The sequence below is a fragment of the Cydia splendana genome, chromosome 26 (assembly GCF_910591565.1).
Source record: "Cydia splendana chromosome 26, ilCydSple1.2, whole genome shotgun sequence".
Classification (NCBI taxonomy): domain Eukaryota; kingdom Metazoa; phylum Arthropoda; class Insecta; order Lepidoptera; family Tortricidae; genus Cydia; species Cydia splendana.
The window spans coordinates 3711442-3735028 of NC_085985.1; the positions used below are offsets into that span (position 1 = coordinate 3711442).

Genomic DNA, 23587 nt, shown 5'->3' on the forward strand with positions numbered 1-23587 from the left:
CGGCATTTCCACGCTGATTAAATCCATCCTCCTTGATTAAATAATCATACAAATTAAAATATATAGGCATAGTTGTAGTGCAGGACTATAATTGGGTTATTTTACGGATAAAAAACATCCTGTATAATTAAGAGGGGGCGCACAGCCAGAAAATTAGAAAGAAACAAAAGATTAGGCGCGCCGCGCAAAACTTGCGACGAAAATCGTTCAGACGGCTAGACGGCTTTCCCGCATAGACGCCGTGTGAACGACTTTGAACGTTTCCTTCCAAATTTGGCTGTCTCTACGGTATTCGATAAAATCCCGTATACGGTACACGGGAAAAAATTACGCCATGTGAACCTAGCCTTAGCGTTCTCTGGAACGGCTCTATATAATTTTTAACAACCATACCAAGTCTCAATTTTAATTAATATTTAACCATCGATATAAATATGTATTTATTCAATACAGTGTTCATCTTGAACTTAAACAGATCTTCGAACGTCATTGGCTAACAATGGGAAAGGATATCCGCTTTATACATTTGTGACAAACGTCATACTTATGTGTACCAGGCGGCTTAGCACGGTCGCGTTTTTATCCCTTGTCAAGTTGTCACCATGCCTGTCACGTTCTAACAAGTATGTAAGTGCGAAAGGGACGCGCATAGTGATAGTCGATAAGAATGGAACCGTGCTGAGCCCGCAGTTCACCAGTTATTTTTATCCTTTAGCAGTCACCGCCGATATGTGACTGTGTATATCGTAAGAACAATCTATTTGCTTTGCATTACTTAAGGTCGGGTGATACCACAGAATAAATAATAGCACTACCGTACAGAAAGGACACTTCCTACAAAACCGAAGTTTGACAGCGATTCAGGAACGAATCATGCTATACCTTTCTAATGTATGTTACTATCCCTTTCGGCTATTTAGGGTTGTCAGAATTCAAGTGTTTATCTTATCTGTGGTCGTGCACGCAAAAGGACGTCAAGTGGTGCCAACCCTAAAGCGGTACCCAGACGGAATTATCAAATCGACCGATTTGATCAGAAATGAAATTGGCGTTAATCTCCAATTTAATCACCAATTTTAGATTTATGGTGATATTAGAGCCCTCTAAATTGAAAAACCGCCCCAGAACCAGGGGTGCGAAACTCCTGACTTCGGTCAAACTCGGCTCCGCTCGGCTCAGCATTGCTCCGAGCAATTATTAGGGTTGGCACCACTTGACTTCCTTTTGCGTGCACGACCACAGATAAGATAATCACTTGATTTTTGACAACCCTAAATAGCCGAAAGGGATAGTGCCATATATTAGAAAGGCACAGCATGATTCGACCCTGAACCGCTGTCAAACTTCGTTTTTGTAGGAAGTTTCCTTTCTGTACGGTAGTACTATTAATTATTCTGTGCCAGAACGAAAATACTGGAGTCACAAATTGGTATTCTTGCTTTCGCACCTCATTTTATCGGTAATATCGGTCATTAACGGCGGTTGAATTCGGCGAGCCAAATTGGCGTTTGCGTCCGCACGTCCTGATTCGATCGGGCAATTTAATCAGATTGGCGAAAAATTGAGCGATGCTGAGCCTAATGGAGCCGAATTTGCCCGAAAGTAGGAGTGTCTCCCCACTGGTGCCTCCACTAAATTAATTAATAATAATAATCTGAGTAAATATATGTGCTTCACATTATCACCAACACGCCCTTGCGATAACAGACAATAACAAATATAATGACGCGATAACACCTGCCATCGCAGATTGTTATTTATCATGTAGGTATCTATTCTCTATTCGTATAGTCGTATATTCGTATAGCAACGGTCGGCAACCTTTTAGCAGCCAATGGCCACATAGTAGAGGAAGTTGACGCGGGCCGCACTTTTGTTTAATATGTGTGACTTTAACAGACATTGTTGTTTGACAATATTACATACAAAATAGCCAGGGGGGCTCGCGGGCCGCAAGTGAGAGGCTGCTTGTTGCCGACTGCTGGTATAGACTATAGAGTATGTAAGTAGGTATCATCGCTTACTGTTAAGTGACTTAAATCAGATTGAAATGACATAAGGCCAGGGGGTTTCAACTGGTAACATACCTGTACCAAAATATCGTTCAATGGTTATTTTGGCCAGCAGGTTTTATATGGCATATCTTAGGATAATGTCAAATTTTTGTAATTCTTTAGGGTTCTGTACCCAAAGGGTAAAAATGGGGCCCTATTACTAAGACTCCGCTGTCCATCTTTCCGTCTGTCTGTCTGTCACCAGGTTGTAACTCAAGAGCCGTGATAAAATTTCATTCTTAAAATATAAATTCAATTTCAACTGTCTAGCAGTTGAAATTTTCACAGATGATGTATTTCTGTTGCTGCTATAACAACAAATACTAAAAACAGGATATAATAAATATTTAAGGGGGGCTCCCATACTACAAACGTGTTTTTTTTTGCCGTTCTTTTCGTTATGGCACCCTTCGTGCACAAGTCGATTCGCATATTAAAAATAAACCCGCTTACGAAGATACCCTAATGCACCTTACCTACAAAATCTAAACACAAATACATGGAACATTGTAGAAAAACATCAACAGTGTTCCAGTAAACTGTTCAATAGCATTCAATTATTTTGTTTTGAGACCTTGAAATGGATACACTTTAAATTGTCTTTTAATTGCTCTGGCCAATCAGTTAATTAATCATCGTGAAAAATAAAATGTAGAGCACCAAAGCAGCATTCATTAATTTAAATTATGAAGATATTGGCTTAAAGGTTTCTAACCAGGTCACAAAATACAAAAAAAAATGAAGGGCAGTATAGGTTTTTTTTAAATATGGAGTGTTACAACTGAGTGTTAGGTTCTAAGAATGGTATTTCGTATTTATTCTGCAATCTACATTTTCATATCTGGAATGATCGTTACGTTGCAAAATAGTGTTTTTCAAGTACATATTCCGATAAGAATTCAGTTATAACGTAAAGTAATACTATCAAAATAGAGGTTAAAAGGTATCTAAGCGGTAAATACACAGTCCGAAGTACAGGGTCAAGCCATTGAGCTAATTTTTCCTCTCAAAAGAAACCGCAATCTTCAACATAACTGTTCCGAGCCGTAAAGTGGACCGCGACCTACTGGAATTCGCGACAAAAATTCCATCATAATATCAGGAAATATAGCTATCGAATCATTGCTACTTACCCTTTATATAATCAAGATTGTTGCTGAAGCTCCAGAAACTTTATTACTGCAGATTTATTGAAGAAGATAAGCAAATTTTAAAGCAATTTCGCGCAAATCGCGACGTGACACAACGCTTGCCGAAGAACTGTAAACGTCACTCTGACAGGTCAAGTGCATACGGATAGTTTCCGAAGTGCACATAACATTTTTTCACATCACTTTACTAGAGATGCTTAATGATTACATAAGGAACTTGAAAATTATTTGTATTCTTATGAAAACTATTATATTATGTATCTTGTTAAATGTGTACATCAACTTATAAAACGTTGCGTAAATCATTAAAAAATACAGCTGACATAAATAATATCATAACTGCATAGCCTGTGGTAAATTTGAAAAAAGCATGGCGGATTGTCGTTCCCGTGCTGTGTGTATTTTTATTTTGACGTCTCTGTATGAACTGTCTTTGTTTTAAATCAGCGTTATTTATAGAAAACTGTGCACATTTAAACAGTGAGTGTTCATTAAAACCCACAATGGGTTTACCAGACACCTGTATCACTGAGGACAAGCTTCCACAATGCTGGTCGGACGATGTGCGCATGAATGCACTTTTTGCACCTTTTCGTTTGAAAACTGCAAACCCTGAGTCTTGGGATATGAAGATGAAGTTCTGGTCTGATCTGCTGAGGCAGTATTGCCGCTGGAAAAAGGACCCAGTGGTATCTGCGGCAGATTTAAAATGCGCCTTTATGAGGAAGGGTCGGACGCCTGCTTGCCTTGACATTGTAGTGGAAGAAATGTTCCGGTATGGTTTTCTCTTAGTCCGAGCATCTTGTGTTGTGTCTAAACATAATGTGCGATTGCGTCATCGCTTTTCTGTAATATAAATTAAGAAAAACGGGTTTACTTGCTTTGTTTAATAATTAATTATAAAAACAATATGCCACATCTTCATTGATTGCCTTTATAAATGTGGTGATTTTCATAAAAATATTAATTAGATGATGATGTATTTTTATTTTATTATTATTTAAATCAGTGTACTGTACAAATACTGATAATCATCACCAAATATTTGCCCTCTAGAGTGAATTTGCAGGAATTGCAATAGATAATGGCTTTGTATACATCATTATTTTGTACTCTTATGCCTACCTTTTATGGTTAAATTATAAGACATTCCATTATGAACCGTATCTTAATTATAATATGGTTTAAACTTGTATGTACAGTCAATAAATGATTTTGCTGACTGTTTGTGCCAAAACTAGTGTCTTTAGTTTTGGCACAAAGTTCGTTTGTTTTTTTAGCATTAGAAAAAAGGTAAACAATCTTGAAGTGTCTTTTTATTGAAAAACACTTTTGAAAAATAAGTCACAGCAAATATGTAACAATTATGAATCATATTCGATTATTTACATTCTTTTGCTTTCTTAAGTAATAGTTACTGATTTGTAAAAAGCGTTTTTCAATTAAAAGGCACGTCTAGATCGCGTAGTCTTTTTCTAATGCTAAAAATTCGAAATATAGTATGTATCATAATTATATGTTATGTAACAGTACCTGGGTATGGGATATAGTTAAAATTTTAGACATAATGCTTAGTTCCAATCTGTGGTAATAAAAAAATACATCAGAACTAAGCGTCTATTATCAATAAAATAAAGTGCATGATAAGATATTTTTGACCACTTTGACCATTCTGATATATCTGGTGGTGACTGTACTTTTGTTTACCCTTTTAGCAATGGCGAGCTAGCACCCCTAACAAAGTACCAGCAGATCCTGCACAACGGGCCGGAAGGTTGGGTGCGCTGGGGTGCTCGCTTGGCATTCAAGCCGGCCGCACTGGCGTTGACTGCTGTCACCTCACTCCTGCCGGCGCGGCAGGCTATTGACAGTGACGGGCTGCCTAAGGCCAGCATTGATTCCACACAGAGATTTGTGTGCGAAAGCGCTGTGAAGGTATGAGTAGTAATTTGAACGAGTTTATACCTTGTTGTTATATCCGAAATATAATATCTAAAACTTTCGCGTTTTGAATACATATTAACTCACATTTATAGCCAAATAAAACACATCACATTTATACAATAAATTTCGCGATAGACCCGTCTATAAATGTAAGTTATTATTATTATTATAGCCTCTTTATTTCCATAGCTCTTTTTTAGTTTCTGTTAAGATATGTTTTTATGCTGTTGTTTCTGTTGTTTTTCCTCCTTTCGTGAGGTATGGATCCCGTTTGGGTAAAGGCCTCCTCCCATTTCTTCCATAAATGTCTGTGTTTGGCATTGTACATCCAGTCTTTTCCTGCAACCTCTACTATGTCATCAGTCCACCGTTTGACTGGTTTGCCAACTTTCCTCTTGGCTGGTAATGGTCCTTTCCATCTTGTTGTTAGTGTTGTCCATCTGTCATCTGTATATCTTGAAATATGTCCTGCCCATTGCCATTTGAGCTTAAGGGCTTGTGTGAGCGCATCTTTGACGTTTGTTTTTATTCTTATAGTGTCGTTTTTAATTTTGTGCATTTTGTTTATTCCCAGTATGCTTCTTTCCATGGCTCGTTGTGTGGTGTTTATTTTTTGTTTGATCTTGTTGGTGTAAGTCCACGTTTGACATCCGTATAATAAACTAGGCAGAAGGCATGTGTCCATTACTATTCTTTTTATCTTCATACTAAATTTTCCTTTCAGAATTTCTTTGAATGACCAAAACTTTCGCCATGTAATATTTTTCTTTCTATCTACCTCTTCCTCGTTATTAGTCCGTGAAAAGGAAATTTGCTTACCCAGGTATATGTATTTCTTTACATATTCAATTGTATTTCCTTTTACATTGATGGGGGTGTCAAGGCTATTAGTCATTACCTTCGTTTTGCTTCTGTTCATTTGTAAGCCTACTTCATCGCTTTCCTTGTCTAGTGTCTGTAACATATTTTCTAGTTGTTCAGCTCTTTCTGCAAATATGATTATGTCATCTGCAAACCGCAGGTGCGTTAGGCGACATCCATCAATGTTAATACCATATCCAGTCCAGTTTATGTTTTTAAAAATATTTTCTAGTACGGCAATGAAAAGCTTGGGTGACAGAGGGTCACCTTGCCTTACTCCTCTTTCAATTTTGATATGATCTCCTCTTCTTTCAAGTTTAACTCTGCTTGTGCTATTTGAGTATATGTGTTTGATGATATTTATGTATTTCTGTTCTACTCCTGACACTTTTAGTGCGTTCCAGATTGAGTTGTGACTGATGCTGTCAAAGGCTTTGCTGTAGTCAACAAAAGCAACATATAGTGGTTTCCTGAATTCATTAAATTTTTCAATTAGTTGTTCCACTACATGTATATGATCGGTTGTGCTAAAGCCTGAGCGGAAGCCTGCCTGTTCTCTTGGTTGTGCGGTGTCGATTTTTATAGCAATTCTTTTCAGTATAATCGATGTGAAGAGCTTGTAGACACTTGTCAGTAGGCTAATGGGTCTGTAATTTCCAATATCTAATGGGTCTCCTTTTTTATATATTAGTACTATATCAGAAGAGCACCATTGTTTTGGTACTATTTCAAATTCTAGTATCATATTAAATAGCTTTTTTAAGTGTTTAAGTAAAATTGGAGCTCCTAGTTTAAGGCAGTCATTTGTTAGCCCATCTGGGCCTGGGCTCTTCTCATTTTTCAGTTTCTTTATGTGAGAGAGTACTTCATCTTCATCAATTGGTTTAACTATGTTGCACCCATTGCTGGTGATATTGTGTTCTTGCTGTAACGGTGTGTTTTCTTTCTTGCTGTAGAGTTCTCTATAAAACTTAGTTGCATGTTCTAATATCTCCTTCCTTGATTTGGTCTCGCCTGAGCTGTTCTCTAATTTTTGTATCCAATTTTTATGTAGAGACATTTCCTTGTAAGCTCTTTTGGTACTTCTGTGTGTATGTATGTTCCTTGTAATTATCTCTTCCCTGTAATTATTGTAGTCCTGTTTTATTGCTTTGTTAGTAATTTTAAACATTTCAGTGAGTTCCTTTTTTTGATCTTTAGTTTTGTTTTTAAGTTGTATTAATTCTGTGCGTTTCTTGATTAGTTGTTTTGTGTGATTGCTAAGTATTGTATGTTGTTTCCTTCTAGTTTCTTCGTTAGTTTGTAAGCTGCGCAATATATTCTCTTCCAGGTAGTTGTAATATGTTTGAACACTTCCCGGCACATTGGTTAATTCATCGCTAAGATTTGTTTTTAAATTTTCTATATATTTTTTAATTTCGTCATCAGTTTTAGGACTTATTATCTGGTTTTTATAATTTTTTCTGTTTTTACTTTTATGACATAGACTGAATGTTGCTCGAAGTAGTCTGTGGTCTGAGGAGAAGTTGACTTTGTTTAAAACTTCCATGTTTTTTACCATATGATGTTTGTTAGTCATAATAAAATCTATCTCATTTTGGATTTTTTGGTTGGGAGATGTCCATGTCCAACGCTTACTGCTTTTTTTCTTGAAGAGTGTATTGATGATTAGTAAGTTGTGTTCGAGAGCATAGTCTATTAGTAGTTGACCCCTCGTATTGCGTTCTCCGTATCCATAATTTCCAAAACATGGGCTTTCTTCTTTCTTAGGCTGTCCAATTTTCGCGTTATTATGTAAGTTAATATATCCCAAATACTGAAATAGGCGGGTCTAGGGCCGGTACAGACTGACAGCAACCCGACTGCAACTTATATGGGAATTGCACGCCAACATTGCAGTCGGGTTGCAGTCCCTCTGTATCGGCCCTAACGGGTAGTTAGGAATATGTGTAATCTATAATCTGTACCCCCCACAAGGTGGACTGATGACCTGGTAAAGGTTGCGGGGGTCCGCTGGATGCGGGTGGCGCAAGACCGGTCATTGTGGCACTCTCTGGGGGAGGCCTATGTCCAGCAGTTGACATCCTCTGGCTGATATGATGATAATCTGTAGAGCAACAACAACATGAAGAATGGCTCAATACATTACTAGGTCATCAAATGCAAAGTATGAGGTTGCTAGGCAACCAACGATGTTTGCATGTGAACAGCCCAGTGTGATTGAATACGCTTTGAAACTGAAAAATACATAGTGTGGTTAGTTTAATGTTGGTGGCATATTTTTTAAATTATTTATTTATTAGTATTTTTCATTGAAATGGAGCTTACATAATGAATTAATTTTAATGTAATAAACAGGAACCCCTTGTGAACGCCTCTTCCTTTCTCTCCTCTTCTCTTTCTTCTTTTTCCTGAGCAGTTTTTTTCCCAGTTCTGACCACCAATTTTTTTAATGTCCAAATTAAAAAAAAATACATCTCATCATGTCAAAACCAGTTGCTGGTGTTTTTATTAATTTAAGAATCATGACTATCATGAGGCTTATTATTTTTATTCAGATAAATGTACTAACGTTATATATATTTTTACTCAGGAGCAAGCAACAGAGCTTCTAGAGAACTTTCCCAATGATGCAGAGCGGATAGGAACCATAGATGAGCTGATGAAAATCTGCAAGTGGCAGCAGGGCCGAGACACCTTCGAGATGCTGCTTGGATACCTAGTGGCCCAGGGTGCCGCTGTCAAGAAAGATGAAGTCATCAAACTGGGTGAGTGTATCCCCAAACTTGGTGTGGAAAACCCTGCCTGATCTGATGAAAATATAAACTACATATCTCTAACTATGTAAATGTAGATGTAGTGTAGGGACGCCTGGCCGGAAGCAGGCGGGCTGTCGATCGCGTGTCGCGTTCATTCAGCCCGATTCCCTGGAGTCGGAGCTGCAGGTTACTGTCCCGGCGGCATTCCCTCACCATTCTCCTCAAATCTTCTTGTTTTCCTGCAGAACAGAAGGACATCTTTGAGTTCGACGTCCTTTAGTTCGTTCTCTTTTAGTGTGTCTTTGCCGAATGTATTATACCGCGGTGCCGCATACATAATACATTCCGCTAGTAGGTGTAAGCTAGTCGCCTCCTAACCACAGTGTGGACAGGAGGCATCTCTGCTAATCTCCATTATCTTAAGGTGTCTATTGAGAGTGTTATGACCTGTAATGATACCTGTCAGAAGTCTCAGACTGCTCTTACCTAGTTTCAGAAGATACCTGGTTCTCCTGTGATCTATGCCTTTGATCATCATCTTCGACTGTCTACATCCAGTTTCTTCTTCCCATTCTCTTTGTGCTTCCATCTCTTTTACCTTCTCTATGACTCCCTTCGTGACGTCCGCTGACATAGGTAGAGCCGGTTCCGGACCAATGTGATCCGTTTCCGCCCCCATCCTTGCCATCTCGTCCGCTTTCTCATTACCCGTCACTCCTTGTTGTCCTGGTACCCATGCCACCGTGACGCTTCTTCGTTTGCCTATCGAGTTAAGCTCCTCCCGACATTCTCTCACAAGGGAGGAGGTAACCGATGTTTTCTTTAGTGTCTTCAATCTCTAACTATAGACACAGAATAAATAATAGTACTAGGTACAGAAGGTTCACTCTCTAACAAAACGCGTCTATTACGACAGATATGACCGCTAGGTGGCACAAGCGCGAGCAGGCGTCCGTTCCGTAGCGGTGCGCGGCAACTACTACTGCTAGACACCAAAATTGGTGCCGGCCTGGCGCGCTTCCAAGCTGCCATTGTTAGTAGCTCGGTACTACTTACAGGGCTAGCGTGTCTTATTTGAAATGTTTAGACAGTCTGGGCAGTTGTGTAATAGTCTGTGACAACCCTACTGTATTCTTGTACGGCGTCGGTCCACTGTTACCTTTTACACTGTGAATAAGAGCTGGGGCCTATTTCTCGAACGGTATTAGACTAATATTATTAGTCCACACACTGTCAAATCGTATGCATTACCATGGGGCCCATTTCTCGAACGGTATTAGTCTAATATTATTAGTGTGTTGCCATGGTAACCCATACGATTTGACACTTCATGGACTAATAATATTAGTCTAATACCGTTCGAGAAATGGGCCCATGGTAACACACTAATAATATTAGACTAATACCGTTCGAGAAATGGGCCCCTGATTGCCGACTGTTGATTACGTCCAATTCGACTGACCAATCAAAACCCCCAATGGTATGAAACTCGCATGCGAGTTCTCGCAACGTCTAAATTAGTCCTAAGGGCTTATTTAGACGGCGCGCGAACTCGCATGCGATTTTAGTTACATTGCGGACTGTTGGTTACGTGATTACGTCCAATTCAACTGACCGATCTAAAACCGCAATGTAATGAAACTCGCACGCGAGTTCTCGCATCGTCTAAATGAGCCCTTATACCTCAGTTCTCGAGACGAGCTAGCAAAGGCGCCCTCTTTTGCACTATATGAAAATAGTCAAAAGAAAGTCGATGGGTGTAAACATTTGCACCCGAATGACAAGATAAAAGATAAGCTTACATGCCGATGTGCGGATTTTTCAATAATGTTTATTTTCATTATGCTGATAACAAGAGATAAGAATTGCAGCACGTTTTGTTTTCTTGTTAATTGTTATTGTGTGCCGCGAAGACGTAGTAGCATGGGTTAAATACCATGTGTTCTCAGACAAGACAAGTAATTCGTGAAAAACACCAATTTAAGAGAGAGTATAAAGCGTCCGCACCGGACAAGAGACAGATGTTGACTGTCATATAAACCTATCCCGTGAGTCTTGGTTACACTTACCGCTGACTGATATGGTGGTTCCACACTGCACACTGGCTGTTATAAAAAATAATTTAGTAAGTACTTTATTTTTTAATGCTTACTTTGTTTAATATTATTTGTGATAATATAAAATGTAAGTAATAAAAGTTTTTGTAAATCGACGGCGTCATAGGGGTATCGTCTTGGGACTCTTGGGTCGTCCCATTCGTTTTTCGTCTAGTTCTTAAATTAGTCCTATTCTGCTTTCGTCACTCATTCTACATTGAAAGCAGGGATGTAACGGATGTGGTTTTATCGGAACCGAAAACGGAAACAGATGTTTTCAATTTAGTTTAACGGAACCGAAAACGGAAACGGAACCGAAAACGGAAACGGAACCGAAAACGGAAACGGAACCGAAAACGGAACCAGAATCGGAGCCTGACTTTTTAACGATGTAGTCGTTTTCCCCTTTCTAAAATAAACCTTTAGACAAAGTTTACACTTAGCCGTGTCCCCACTAACTTCATCAAAATAGTTCCAAATCGAACTTGATTTCGGCTTCATTGTGTGTTTTTTTACACACTAACATCATTCACCACACACACTACACACAGTCAGTAGTCAATACGATTTTAATTTTAATAAAATAATAAACGATATTTCTATTTCTAATAAACACGAATAAAACAAAGTATACAAACTAACAACAAATTAGCGTAGCACGTGGCAAGCGGGGCGATGAGCGAATGACTGGTATGAACCTGTTTGTTTTTGATGTACGCCGCCGCCGCGCGAAGCATTGACATCCGTTATAACTTCCGTTTCAAACATAACGGAACCGGAACAGAAACAATCAATCAATCAATCAAAGCATTTATTTTCAGGCTACTAAGGCCCATAGATACATACCTTACAAACTAACATATATATACAATAATAAAAACTTAAATACTAAAAAATCATATTCGTGACGCAGTTTTCTGTTGCGGCGTCACTTGCTCTGGTGTAGGATTCGGCTGATTCCCACGGAACCGCCGAAATATCACACCCTTCGGCCAGAAGTCCGTGCTCGCGATGGCTTCCAGCAGCGGCCGCGGCACGCGCACCACAAACGAGCTGAAGTGCACGTAATGTCGAGATCGCAGCTGGAACACTTTCAACTCGTAACGGGTCTTCTTGCGAAGATATTCCACCACATCGTCTGCCGTGGCGGAAACATGCAGGCGCGATACGTATAGCGCCGTATTCGGCGTGGCAGCCCTCAGTCCAGATGCAATATCTGGCTCCGCTGTGCCACACTGGCTCTTGCGCCCCTTGCGCGGCCGCCTCTCCTTCGACGCCTGCGGGAAACCTTTTTCGGCGCGGGGTACGCGCCGCGCGGGGGGGGGGGGGGGGGGGGATGTGTAATACCAAACGGAAGTTCCGCCTTAACGGAAACGGAACCGGAGCTCCGTAACATCCCTGATTGAAAGCCACCGACGACGATTGTGACGAATGTAGAATGGGTGACGAAAGCAGAATAGGACTAATTTAAGAACTTGACGAAAAACGAATGGGACGACCCAAGACGATACCGTCAGAGGGGATGGGGCGGGGAAGTGGGCCGGGAGGTAACGGCCAACTTGAAGCGAACCGAGTATATTATATTTAATATTTTTTGCAGCTGAGCCGAACAAGAAAGCGACGCCAGTAACAGAGACGGACGAGGCCCTGGTGCGCTTGGTAGCGGCCGAGGCGAGGCTGGAGACCGAGGCCGGCAAGCTGGCTCGCGAGGCCTCCATCGCTGAGGGCGAGGCCAGGGCAGCCTTGCAGCTGGGCAACAGACTCGCTGTAAGTTGTGTAGACTTACTTCCAATCAAAATTGAACCATATCACCAAGCAAGAAAGGCGAAAATGGTCCGCACAGGGCATTATAACCAAGAAAATTGCTGTCAATTACCAGTGTAAATTGTGTTGCTTACTTCGAATCAAAATTGAACCTTATCACCGAGCAATATGGTTGCATAATTAATGTCTGTAATGGGTCTAACACAACCATTACGCGCGTGGGTCTCCATTATGCATTATACGGTTTCCCGCTATGCAGTTGGCAGAAAGTAACAATAATTAATGTAACTTCTCTTTTAATGATTAAAATCATTCTTCCGTGGCCGTGCGACCTGGCTGAAAAAACCGGCCAAGTGCGAGTCGGACTCGCATTTCAAGGGTTCCGTACATTAAGTCCGACTCACGCTTGACCGCACATATCTAATAGGTTTTCCTGTTCATCTATACGTAAAGAACTATTTTGTGTATTTTTTTCAAATTTTTTGACCCAGTAGTTTCGGAGATAAAGGGGGGGGGGGGGAATGGTAATTTAATGGCTATTTTCTTAAATAACTTCTAAGTCTTCTAACCTATACAGGGTGGAAAGGCACGACGATCCTTTCCGGAAACGGGAGATAGTTTAGCCTAAGCTCTATATTTTCTCCGTAGAAACTATGTTAATATGGGCAACCGTTTCTAAATTATGACCTTTTAAACATCCACGCAAAAAACTACTTTGTTCTAACCCTAACAGGTGACAGGGTCAATGAACTTACTTGTAAACAATCAGTATTCGACAGGAAATTATGCTAATTTGTTGCCATCTAACCATTTTTAGGTCTGCTTACAGCACGGTAAGAATCATTGCAGGATTTTCGCTTTCTTAGTGGTTCCACTTGTTCAATACTTGAATGAAATAGTTATGTTATTCCTTAATATTAATAATACTAACCACAACATTGTTTACAACGACAGTTCAAATGGTGACATTGACAACCACTCAAAAGTACGCAATCGTCTTATAAATATCTCTGGTTTCCTTGACTGATAAAAAGGTTTTAGTTTCTTAACACGTTTCACAAAATTATTTTCGAATAATTGGAAACTATCTAAAATAATTAAAAATAACAAGTAGGTTGTGTTAGTTGCACCAAATGAACTTGCAAAAATGAAATACTAAGAATAAATCAAGAATAAATACTTCTTCAATACCAAACTAACAAACCTTCTTGCGTGGTAGGAAATAGACAAGACGTCTGATGTTTGAAATTAAATTTTCATTGAACTATACTTATTGAATGTCATATTCTTCAAATAAAAATGTTAGATGCTCGTGGCTATTTAAATTTGTGGGGCTGTGTAAAAGATATGGTGTACCAAACCAAACGGAATGTGAAACTGCGGACGAAATGAGACAAAGGCTAATTGGTGCTTTCTGCGGAGGATAAATGACGAAGAGCATACACTATATCGCATGTGCATCGACATACTCGGGTACGGGCTGCGGCGGCGTTGTAATACACGGAGGTACATTTGAACACCGTATGTGAAAAGAAGATAGTATTAAATATTGGAAAAAAGTAATTATCTAAGAAAGTAATAAAATTGTTTGTAATATTTTTGCATGCATTTGATTTATTTGACATTTATGCGTCATTCATACATCATTGCGATACTGTCAACGATCGGAAAAAAGTGTAAAGTTCCGAGCTTTCCCGACGCAGATCCTTAATCTAGCCGTCATGTGCACATGCTATAGGGTTATCACCACAGTTAAAAAGTAGTATTTTTGCAATTTTTATTTTTTACTGAATTAACGATTCTTACCATTACCAATAGTCTCTGTATCACTTAAACGACCTAATACTTCCGGGAAGGATCGTCGTGCCTTTCCACCCTGTATATTTTAAAATTATAAAAAAATATATTTGAAATTCTCAAAATGAGCTCTTTCATTTGACATATAACATGATATAGTTTGAAAAACTTTATTTTAAATAAATTTTTCATTTACCCCCCATGTTTAAAATTCATTTGTTTACGTTACATGTCCGTCTTTGGGTCACAAATGTACATTGTATTTATCTATAAATATCATCTTTAATTATGTTAAAGGTAATATAATTAATCTTGTACGTAAATAATAATAATTTAACCCCATTTTTGTATAACAGGCTAAGAACCACCTCCGCCGCAAACACAAGTTGCAACAACGCATTGACCACACGGACGGCGCGCTGCAGAACGTCAAACAACTGTTACAGCAGATGCGGGAAGTGGACACCACCACCGCCATCGTCGACACCTACAAGTTATTATTATTATTATGTTTTATGTGGGCCTTTGACTGTCGCTTCGACCAAGCTGTGATCTATTGTGACGGCCCTTTAAAGTTCACTACTAATGCCCGTTGAATCCAGGAAATTCCAGATTCTTTGGGCCGTAATGCTCTGTACCTCATAGGGTTCCAGTATATGTCGCCCTAGGTCGGCACTTCTTTTGGACATTAGTGGTCCGCAGGAGCAGAGGATGTGCATAGCAGTCTCCTCTGACTCTTGGCAGAACCTGCATGTCGCATCTTGTTTTTTCCCAATTTGAAACATGTGTTTGTTCAACTTGCAGTGTCCAGTCAAAATTCTAGTCACCGCACAAGTTTTGTGTCTTTTGAGCCCTAGAAGCTCCTTAGCAGTTTTGCTGTTGAACCCTTTGATTAGACCTACAAGTTAGTACAATCTTCAGTGTTTGGTTAAGAGAAGAACAAAGTACACAGACAAAAAAATGCCCATGTACATTGGCCTATAGTCTTTCGATTTGTAGCTGGCCCGGAACGGCTAATCCTTTGTCTACTGTTAAGGAAAACCGCACGTGCTACTTACCTGCATAAAAAAAATGTTGGGTCGCTTTAATCTGTTATTGAATTACGACTCTATAATGATTGCAATAAGATTCAAAATGAACTAATGGAAAATATTTTGCGAGGCTGTGTGTGGTCTAAATCCTCTACGGTTACTGAATGCCGGCGAGTCGAGCGCTACAGAACCAGTCTAGAATGTGTCATCGAGATGCGTAACAAAGTTGCGTTATCGGAGAGCGTACCTACTCTGGTTTTTTGAGCGTTGGACTAGCCCGCGCTCAGGTGCCTAATAGAATAATTAAGATCCTTTTTTGCAGGTAGTAGCACTTGCGGTTTTACTTAACAATAGATACAGGATTACCCGTTCGGACCCAGCTACAAACCGAATAAACTATACCCGAAAATTTTTAGTTATTTTTAGACAATTTTTTTTAAACCCGTAAAAACTATAAAGCGTAGGTAATTTGATCGTGACGTCATATGCTAGTGTTTCATATAAATTCCATAGAAGCAAAATCGTTTTGACAGTTCGAAAAAGAAATGAATAGGGTATTTTCCTACTAGTCAAATCAGTTACACTTTTAGAGCTGTCAAAACGATTTGCTAATATGGAATTTATATGAAACATTACATCGTGAAGTCACGTCAACTCACCTACTTTTTATATTTCTATCCGATTTATTAAATAGACTTGTGCTTAAAATTAACTCCTATCTATGTTTTTCTAATAATTATCTGGTGCTTTGTTTCATGCATCGTGTAATATAATTTATTTTAAATACAGTATAATACCCTACTGTGACTAGTAGTCAAATATCCTATTATAAGAATGTTGTTGTATGTTGCAGGGTGTCATCGCAAGCGCTGAAGCGCGGCATGAAAGAGGGAGGCCTCGATGAGGACGCCGTGCACGACACTATGGACGATCTCAAGGAGGTAATATCACCCGAATGACCAATACAATTAAATGGTTTGAAAAAAGCCAATTAAAGTAATTAAATGGACCCGGACAAGTGCGAGTCGGACTCTGGCACGAAGACTTCCTTACGATTACGCAAAAAACGGTAAAAAAATCACGTTTGTTGTATGGGAGGCCCACTAAAATATTTATTTGTTATAGCGGCAACAGAAATACATCATCTGTGAAAATTTCAACTGTCTAGCTATCACGGTTCATGAGTTGCAGCCTGGTGACAGACAGACGGAAGGACAGACGGACAGCGGAGTCTTAGTAATAGCATCCTTTTTTTACCCTTTCGGTACGGAATCCTAAAAATGGTGAGAAATAAGTTCGCAATTCGCACAAAAAACTAGCTCAGATATACCTCCGTTCCGTACCTCAAAAGGATAAAACGGAACCCTTATAGGATCGCTTTCTTGTCCGTCCGTCTGTCTATCAATACCCTTTATCTCGGGGACGCGTGGAGGTATCGAGTTGAAATTAAAACCATATACCAAAGAGAATAAAGTCTATAGAGACGGATTGTCAAAGTAAATTATGTAGCCACTGTAAATTTACTGCAAATTTTCGACAGAACATAAAACTGCTAGAACGCCATTTGACTTTGATCCTTATTTTTTCACTGATATGTGTTAACTTGTTAAATATTAATATTCACGCCATCCACTCGACTATAGGCCAAAGGTATGGTTCCATGTTTTCGAGCGATGGCGCCACAACCTTCGGCCTATGCTCGAATAGATGGCGTTAATATTAATATTTAACAAGTTAACACATATCAGTTAAAGAATAAGGATTAAGTCAAATGGCGTTCAAACAGGTTTAATCTTCTGTCGAAAGATGTCAGTAAATGAACTGTAGCTACATAATTTACCATGACAGTAACTCTCTATATCAAATCCTCTTTGCATATACTCAGGTCTACAGTCCCTGGAAGCTGTGAAAAAATCAAACTTCTAAGTTAACGTAACGTCGGGGGTGCGAAACTCCTGACTTCGTGCAAACTCGGCTCCGTTCGGCTCAGCATTGCTCACGAAACAATTATTAGGGTTGACACAACTTAACGTCCCTTTGCGTGCACGACCACAGATAAGATAATGACTTGAATTTTGACAACCCTAAATAGCAGAAAGGGATAGTGCCATATATTAGAAAGGGACAGCAAGATTCGATCCTGAACCGCTCTCAAACTTCGGTTTTGTAGGAAGTTTCCTTTCTGTACGGTAGTACTATTACTTATTCTGTGGTAATGTAAAGTGGATACATGTTGTATTAACCTCCTGAGACTAAATGTACATTACAATGTACATAACCGTGCAATCTAATTTGAACCTTCCATGAACCAAATAAAGTAGCATTTCTTTTGTTTCATTGCTTTTTAAAACAAACGACATTCGTTCCAATTTACTTATAGAATAAGGTTCAAATTAAATATTTTAAATAGTATTTTATACAATCGTGATATAATAGAGAGCTTTTCAGTCGAGTACCGTGTTTAGACAACTTGCTGAGTTGTCTAAGTAAGGTACGAGATTGAAAAGCTTGATTATATCACTATTGTATACTAGTACATTTCGATGCTAGTGCGGAAGGTATGTCATTACTTCACGAGTACCGAGATATCTTGCCACGAGCCGCAGGCGAGTGGGAAGACTCGGGACGAGTGAAGAATGACATTTCCGCACGTGTATCGAACGACGTTTTTTAATACAGTTGCGAAAAAATAAGTAAAACATTGTTAATCGTACACTAAACAAAAGTGGTAACCGTGACAGCTCGCTTAGACGTCGTCTTTAAGTATATTATATCTATGGGCGTTTGGCAGCTATTCCGTTCCATTCAGACACCTTATTAAGAACGGAATTTTCAATATTCAATATTAAAAAATAAACGTGTTATAATGATGAAGAGGTAAGTATTAAAATATGAAATATGTATATTTTTCATATTCTTACATTAACAGTAGGTTTTTATGCTGATTACGACGTTTAAAGGAAACTAATATTAACACTCATCAATAAGTAGTCGTGAATTGGAACAAGTATAAATTTAAAAAAATTGGAAAAGTAAAAAGCACTAGTTCGACATAACCAACTTTCCGCACGCTAAACAGCTACGTAAAGTAGCACTTTGTGAGCAACTGTATTAAAAAATACTTTTTCTACGCGTCAACAAAAATAATAATTTAAACTAGTAGAATCATACAAACAAACCAATCCAAAAGCTAAGATACGCGAGCATCCGCGATGCCTTCATACTGGTACGCGCCCCGGCGGGCTGGTCAACAACACCTTCTCGTAACTCATGAGGCCCTGGTACTTGCTCCGCGCTAAATTCAATTTTTAGACAGTTGTTTTCTCGATTTCGGCCACCGTAGCCTATGGAGACTAACAAGCAACGCTAAGTGGTTTTCGTAGTCTATGGATGTTGCTATATTAAGGCTGTCACATGCGCGTTTCTGACTTATGAAGCAATTGTTTCTACTATACAACCTAAAATAAATAATTATTTTGAGCTATGGTTTTGTTTCGTCCTTTTGAACGCGGCGAGCTGTGATTGGTCAATTTCGTTATAGTTGACTAAACTGTATCGAAATGAATATTATAGTTGAGTTGGGAGCTCATCCATTAAAAATATCCAATGGCAGTTTGGTATAAGAAATCTTAATTCAAGAATTACAGTCGACGAGTAGAAAAACTTTATATGCTGGGTCTTACGAGGTTAACTTTGGCAGGTGATGGAGCAATACAGCGAAGTGGAGAAGGCCCTCGCAGGGTCCGCAGAAGACGTGGACGCGGCCGAGTTGGAACAGGAGCTCAAGGAACTCTTGTCCGGCCCTGCAGCGCCTCCTGGCGGCGGCGAGAGGAAACAAGGTTAGTGCCATGCCAGTAAATTTATTACCATGTCAAGTTAGTGTAGATCGCCTTGGCAAGTCATAGATTTAATATTTTGTATAGATATGCAATACGCGTGCGACCGTGTGGGACAGAACATACGCAATGCGACGAAATTAAAAACACGTTTTAAGATTCCTGACAAGATACCAAAAACGACCTATGTAATTTAGTCGGGTTCATCGTTACCCACCATAAATTCATGGTGGGGAATGAAACAAAGTGAGACTGTGACAAGGACAAACAATAATAACGCTATCTCTGCTACTCCTACTGAAAGATAGGATAAGACTATCCCTATCGGTTATTTTCCCCATGTTTGATCCAGTTACACTACATTCATGGGAATAGTCACCATAAACGTCAAATATCTATGAAAGGATTAATAGTAACAATTCCATATTTTGTTACTGCAAAATTAGTGCACAGTTTTGTTAGATGGCCTCTATGATATGATATTTCATTTACTTAAGCCTAGGAAAGCGAAGGAAGCTTACAGAATGGATTTTTATTCTAAATAGGTTACTCTATAACTCCATTCGCCCTTTTCACAATCAAAATATATTTTATCCACAGTCCCCGTCCCAAAAACGCCGCAGTCGAAAAAGAGCACGGAACCCGACTTCGTGTTCGACGGTGAGGAGCGAGTCATCGCCGAGCTGAATGAGCTGAGCGTCGAGGATGCTTCTCCCAGGGCCCCTCGCACCAGGGTCCCTGTGGCTGAGGGCTGGGAACCTACACCCACAGGTGAGACTGGCTCTGTGAGCTGTAGACCTCAACGATGGCTAAATATTATTATTAATAAAAAAATATTTTTTTATTAATAATAATGTGTAAAAAACAAGACAGCAAATAACTTAGGCGAGCTTCAGAACGTAGATTAGACGTCCCGATCTCTGGTTCGGGCACGTCTAATCGGGTAACAGATTACAGCACAAAACTATAAGTTTAACAACTTTTTATTTTTGCTTTGTAGCGAAACCAGAACGCAAAGCCTCTCCGAAGCCATCTCAAAGCTGGTACCCGCCAAGCACTGAATGCCTCCGTCCCGACACCACTTGGAACAACAACCCGGACCGGAGTTACGACGAACTACGATTGGATGACAGATTACACCCCGGTGAGTGTTTATCTTATCTCACATTAACCCCAAAACCTCTCCGAAGCCCTCCCAAAGCTGGTACCCGCCCAGCACTGAATGCCTCCATCCCGACACCACTTGGAACAACAACCCGGACCGCAGTTACGACGAACTACGTCTGGGTGACAGATTACACCCCGGTGAGTATTTATATTGGTGAGTGGTGAGTTATTTTAGAAGTTAGACAGAAGATTTTTTCCTCACAAAAAAACTGTGTGCCACGGGCGGTACAAGAATTACTAACTCGTGTTATTTAAGTCCTCATCTGGGCTTCGGTCTTCAATTCACACTCGTTCGTAAATTCTTGTTTACCACCCTTAATACACAATGTATTATTTCTCCCGGGCCGTAGTTTGGAGACCCCTGCTACAGTCTATAAAACAATACAGTCATTCGACGAAACCGTCTAAACAGGGCAATCGTGCGGGGTGCGAGGGGTAGGTCGCGCGCACCCGAGCTGCATACATCGCCATTAAGATAAAAGATATAAAATAGTTTATTCAAGTAGGCATTTTACAATGCGCTTATGAACGTCAAATAAACCTTTACCGGCTCCAACCGTACACCTCTGCCCCGAGAAGATTGTTAGTAGCTCGGTACTACTTACAGGGCTAGCGTGTCTTATAGTAAGTCAAGTGTAAGTCTTGTGCGTTGTGTCAAAGTCTGACAACCCTACTGTGTTCTTGTGCGGTGTCGGCAGCATCAAAATACCTTTTCACACCACCTATTCGGAAAAGGGCTTTTTCTTCCCCGCTAGGAGGGATCAAAGTGGCACTTTTCTGTTCTAGGACACTGTTTTTGTTATTTTTTGCATTCTTTTTTTAGCTTGAATAATATTTTGAAACCTAAATAATTGTGTCAACACTAAGATTTTTTTTATTTTCCTCATATAGTTAGTTTTTTTTCGTTTGATGTGTCCTTTAATTGAAAAACACATTTTAAAAATAAGTTACGGCAAATATGTAACAATTATGAATCTAATACGATCTTTTATATTCTTCTGCTTTCATAAGTAATAGTTATTGATTTTTATAAAGCGTTTTTCAATTAAAAGACATGTCAAGATCGCTTACCTTCGTACAAGTTCTTTCTAATGCCAAAAAAAACGAACTATAGTTGATGTGAAAAGTAGTATGTGTCACACGGTATCAAAATTATTTCATCTTGGGTGTTAACACTTGAATCCCTCATTACGCTCAGGATTCAATGTGCGCCCTTGACGGAAATATATCATTTTGATCCCTTGTAACACTGTACTATTTACACTGTGCCCCTGCTATAGCCTCCTAAGTAAGGCCCACCAATACAAATGAAAAATCCATGGAAAATTTAACGAAACAAAGCAAAAGCGACTTTGTTCCAATTGGCCTTAGGAGGATAGGGTAACAGCTTAAGTAAATGACATGCTAATTATACAATGATTTCCAGGTCAACCTTTCAACATTGACTTCACTTTGCCAGCGAAGCTATACAGCTCAGATTTCCAAGTCCGCGACCACAAGCCCCACTCCGGAGTATGGCTCTACAACAGTAGAGACGACAACTGTAATACTCTTAATAACTCTTTCAGCTCTAGTACACAATACACTAGGTAAGTGTCCTTGAATTCAATAAGGCTGGTTTTAGTGTCACGCGGACCGTCCGTGCGGATCGCTCCGCACCGGACCAATATGTATTAAGTTCAGGGAGCGTTATAGAGTAAAGCTGACGGGACAGCATTCTCATACAATTTGGCGGTGCGGAGCGATCCGCGCGGACGGTCCGCGTGACACTAAAACCAGCCTAAATTCTAACTCCCAACAAATTGACACATTTATCTGCCAGACACATTTATACAGATTTATCTGTCAATCGTCATGGTAATCAATTACGAGGTTTGAGGGCCGCAAATTCATCATCATCATCATCATCATAATAATTCTTAAGACCCTGGCTCTTGTCGGTGGAGTAACCGCCATTCCGTTCTGGCAGTGTTTTGAACTGCTGATACGTCACATAGCGGCGTCACAAAATGGTGGCACTTTTTGGCAATAGTAGTCATGGTGGTCGATTTCTAGGTTTTGAGTGCTGCAGCTTTCTTACGATAAGCATTATTACAAACGACGCCGAAGCATGACGTGGTGAAAACATGAACTTTCAGGGGACGGTATCTTCATATTACTTGGCAGCTGCTAAATAAACAATATGTTATGTTCCACATCCGCTAGGGCGGCGCCACAGTCTTGCACGGAGCGAATAAGCAAATTAAAACGTACTACGATGACGTTGACAGCGTGCACGGTGTGACCGGTCTTATTATCCCTTTAAAAATCCTTTGGTCCCCCTTAGAGGGTTTTCACATTGCCTGGTCCGGTATCGGATGTTGTTAAAATGTGTATGTCTTACATTTGTTTTGTTTTGTGTTTCTCTGTATTTATTTATTCATTATGTTTATTACTAATAAAAACCGGCAAGTGCGAGTCGGACTCGCGCACGAAGGGTTCCGTACCATAATGCAAAAAAAAAACAAAAAAAAAGCAAAAAAAAAACGGTCACCCATCCAAGTACTGACCACTCCCGACGTTGCTTAACTTTGGTCAAAAATCACGTTTGTTGTATGGGAGCCCCATTTAAATCTTTATTTTATTCTGTTTTTAGTATTTGTTGTTATAGCGGCAACAGAAATACATCATCTGTGAAAATTTCAACTGTCTAGCTATCACGGTTTGTGAGATACAGCCTGGTGACAGACGGACGGACGGACGGACGGACGGACGGACAGCGAAGTCTTAGTAATAGGGTCCCGTTTTACCCTTTGGGTACGGAACCCTAAAAACGATAGACAACGCAAAAAATGCGGACTTGATGTCATATGGCACTTTCCTGCAGCTCTTTTTCTCATAGTAGCCTTCCAATATAAGTGCGGCGCTTCCGATAATTTCAGCCATGCCGGAGCCCCCCCCCCCCCCCCGTTAGCTGTCGGACCGATATTAGTTTCTGTGCGTATGTGTGGGCATAACGTGTGTGTGACCGCTAAAGACGGCGTCCCCGCGGCCTGACTACGCGGATGTAGGATCCTACATCCGATATCGGATCGGACAGTGTGAAGATGCCCTTATCTCAAACCGTCCCGACTGCGCAACTAAGTGG

General features: G+C 39.9%; 1 protein-coding gene across 1 annotated transcript; it reads left to right on the top strand.

Moving 5' to 3' along the window:
• The first annotated feature begins 3566 nt into the window (after positions 1–3566).
• Positions 3567–22066, top strand: LOC134803279 (charged multivesicular body protein 7). Its single transcript, XM_063776041.1, has 10 exons — positions 3567–3980; positions 4921–5140; positions 8604–8778; positions 12466–12632; positions 14783–14919; positions 16311–16398; positions 19158–19296; positions 19894–20064; positions 20294–20437; positions 21887–22066. Exons 1-10 carry the CDS (start codon positions 3628–3630, stop codon positions 22051–22053), a joined length of 1761 nt encoding a protein of 586 aa, XP_063632111.1. The 5' UTR covers positions 3567–3627; the 3' UTR covers positions 22054–22066.
• The last annotated feature ends 1521 nt before the right edge of the window (positions 22067–23587 follow it).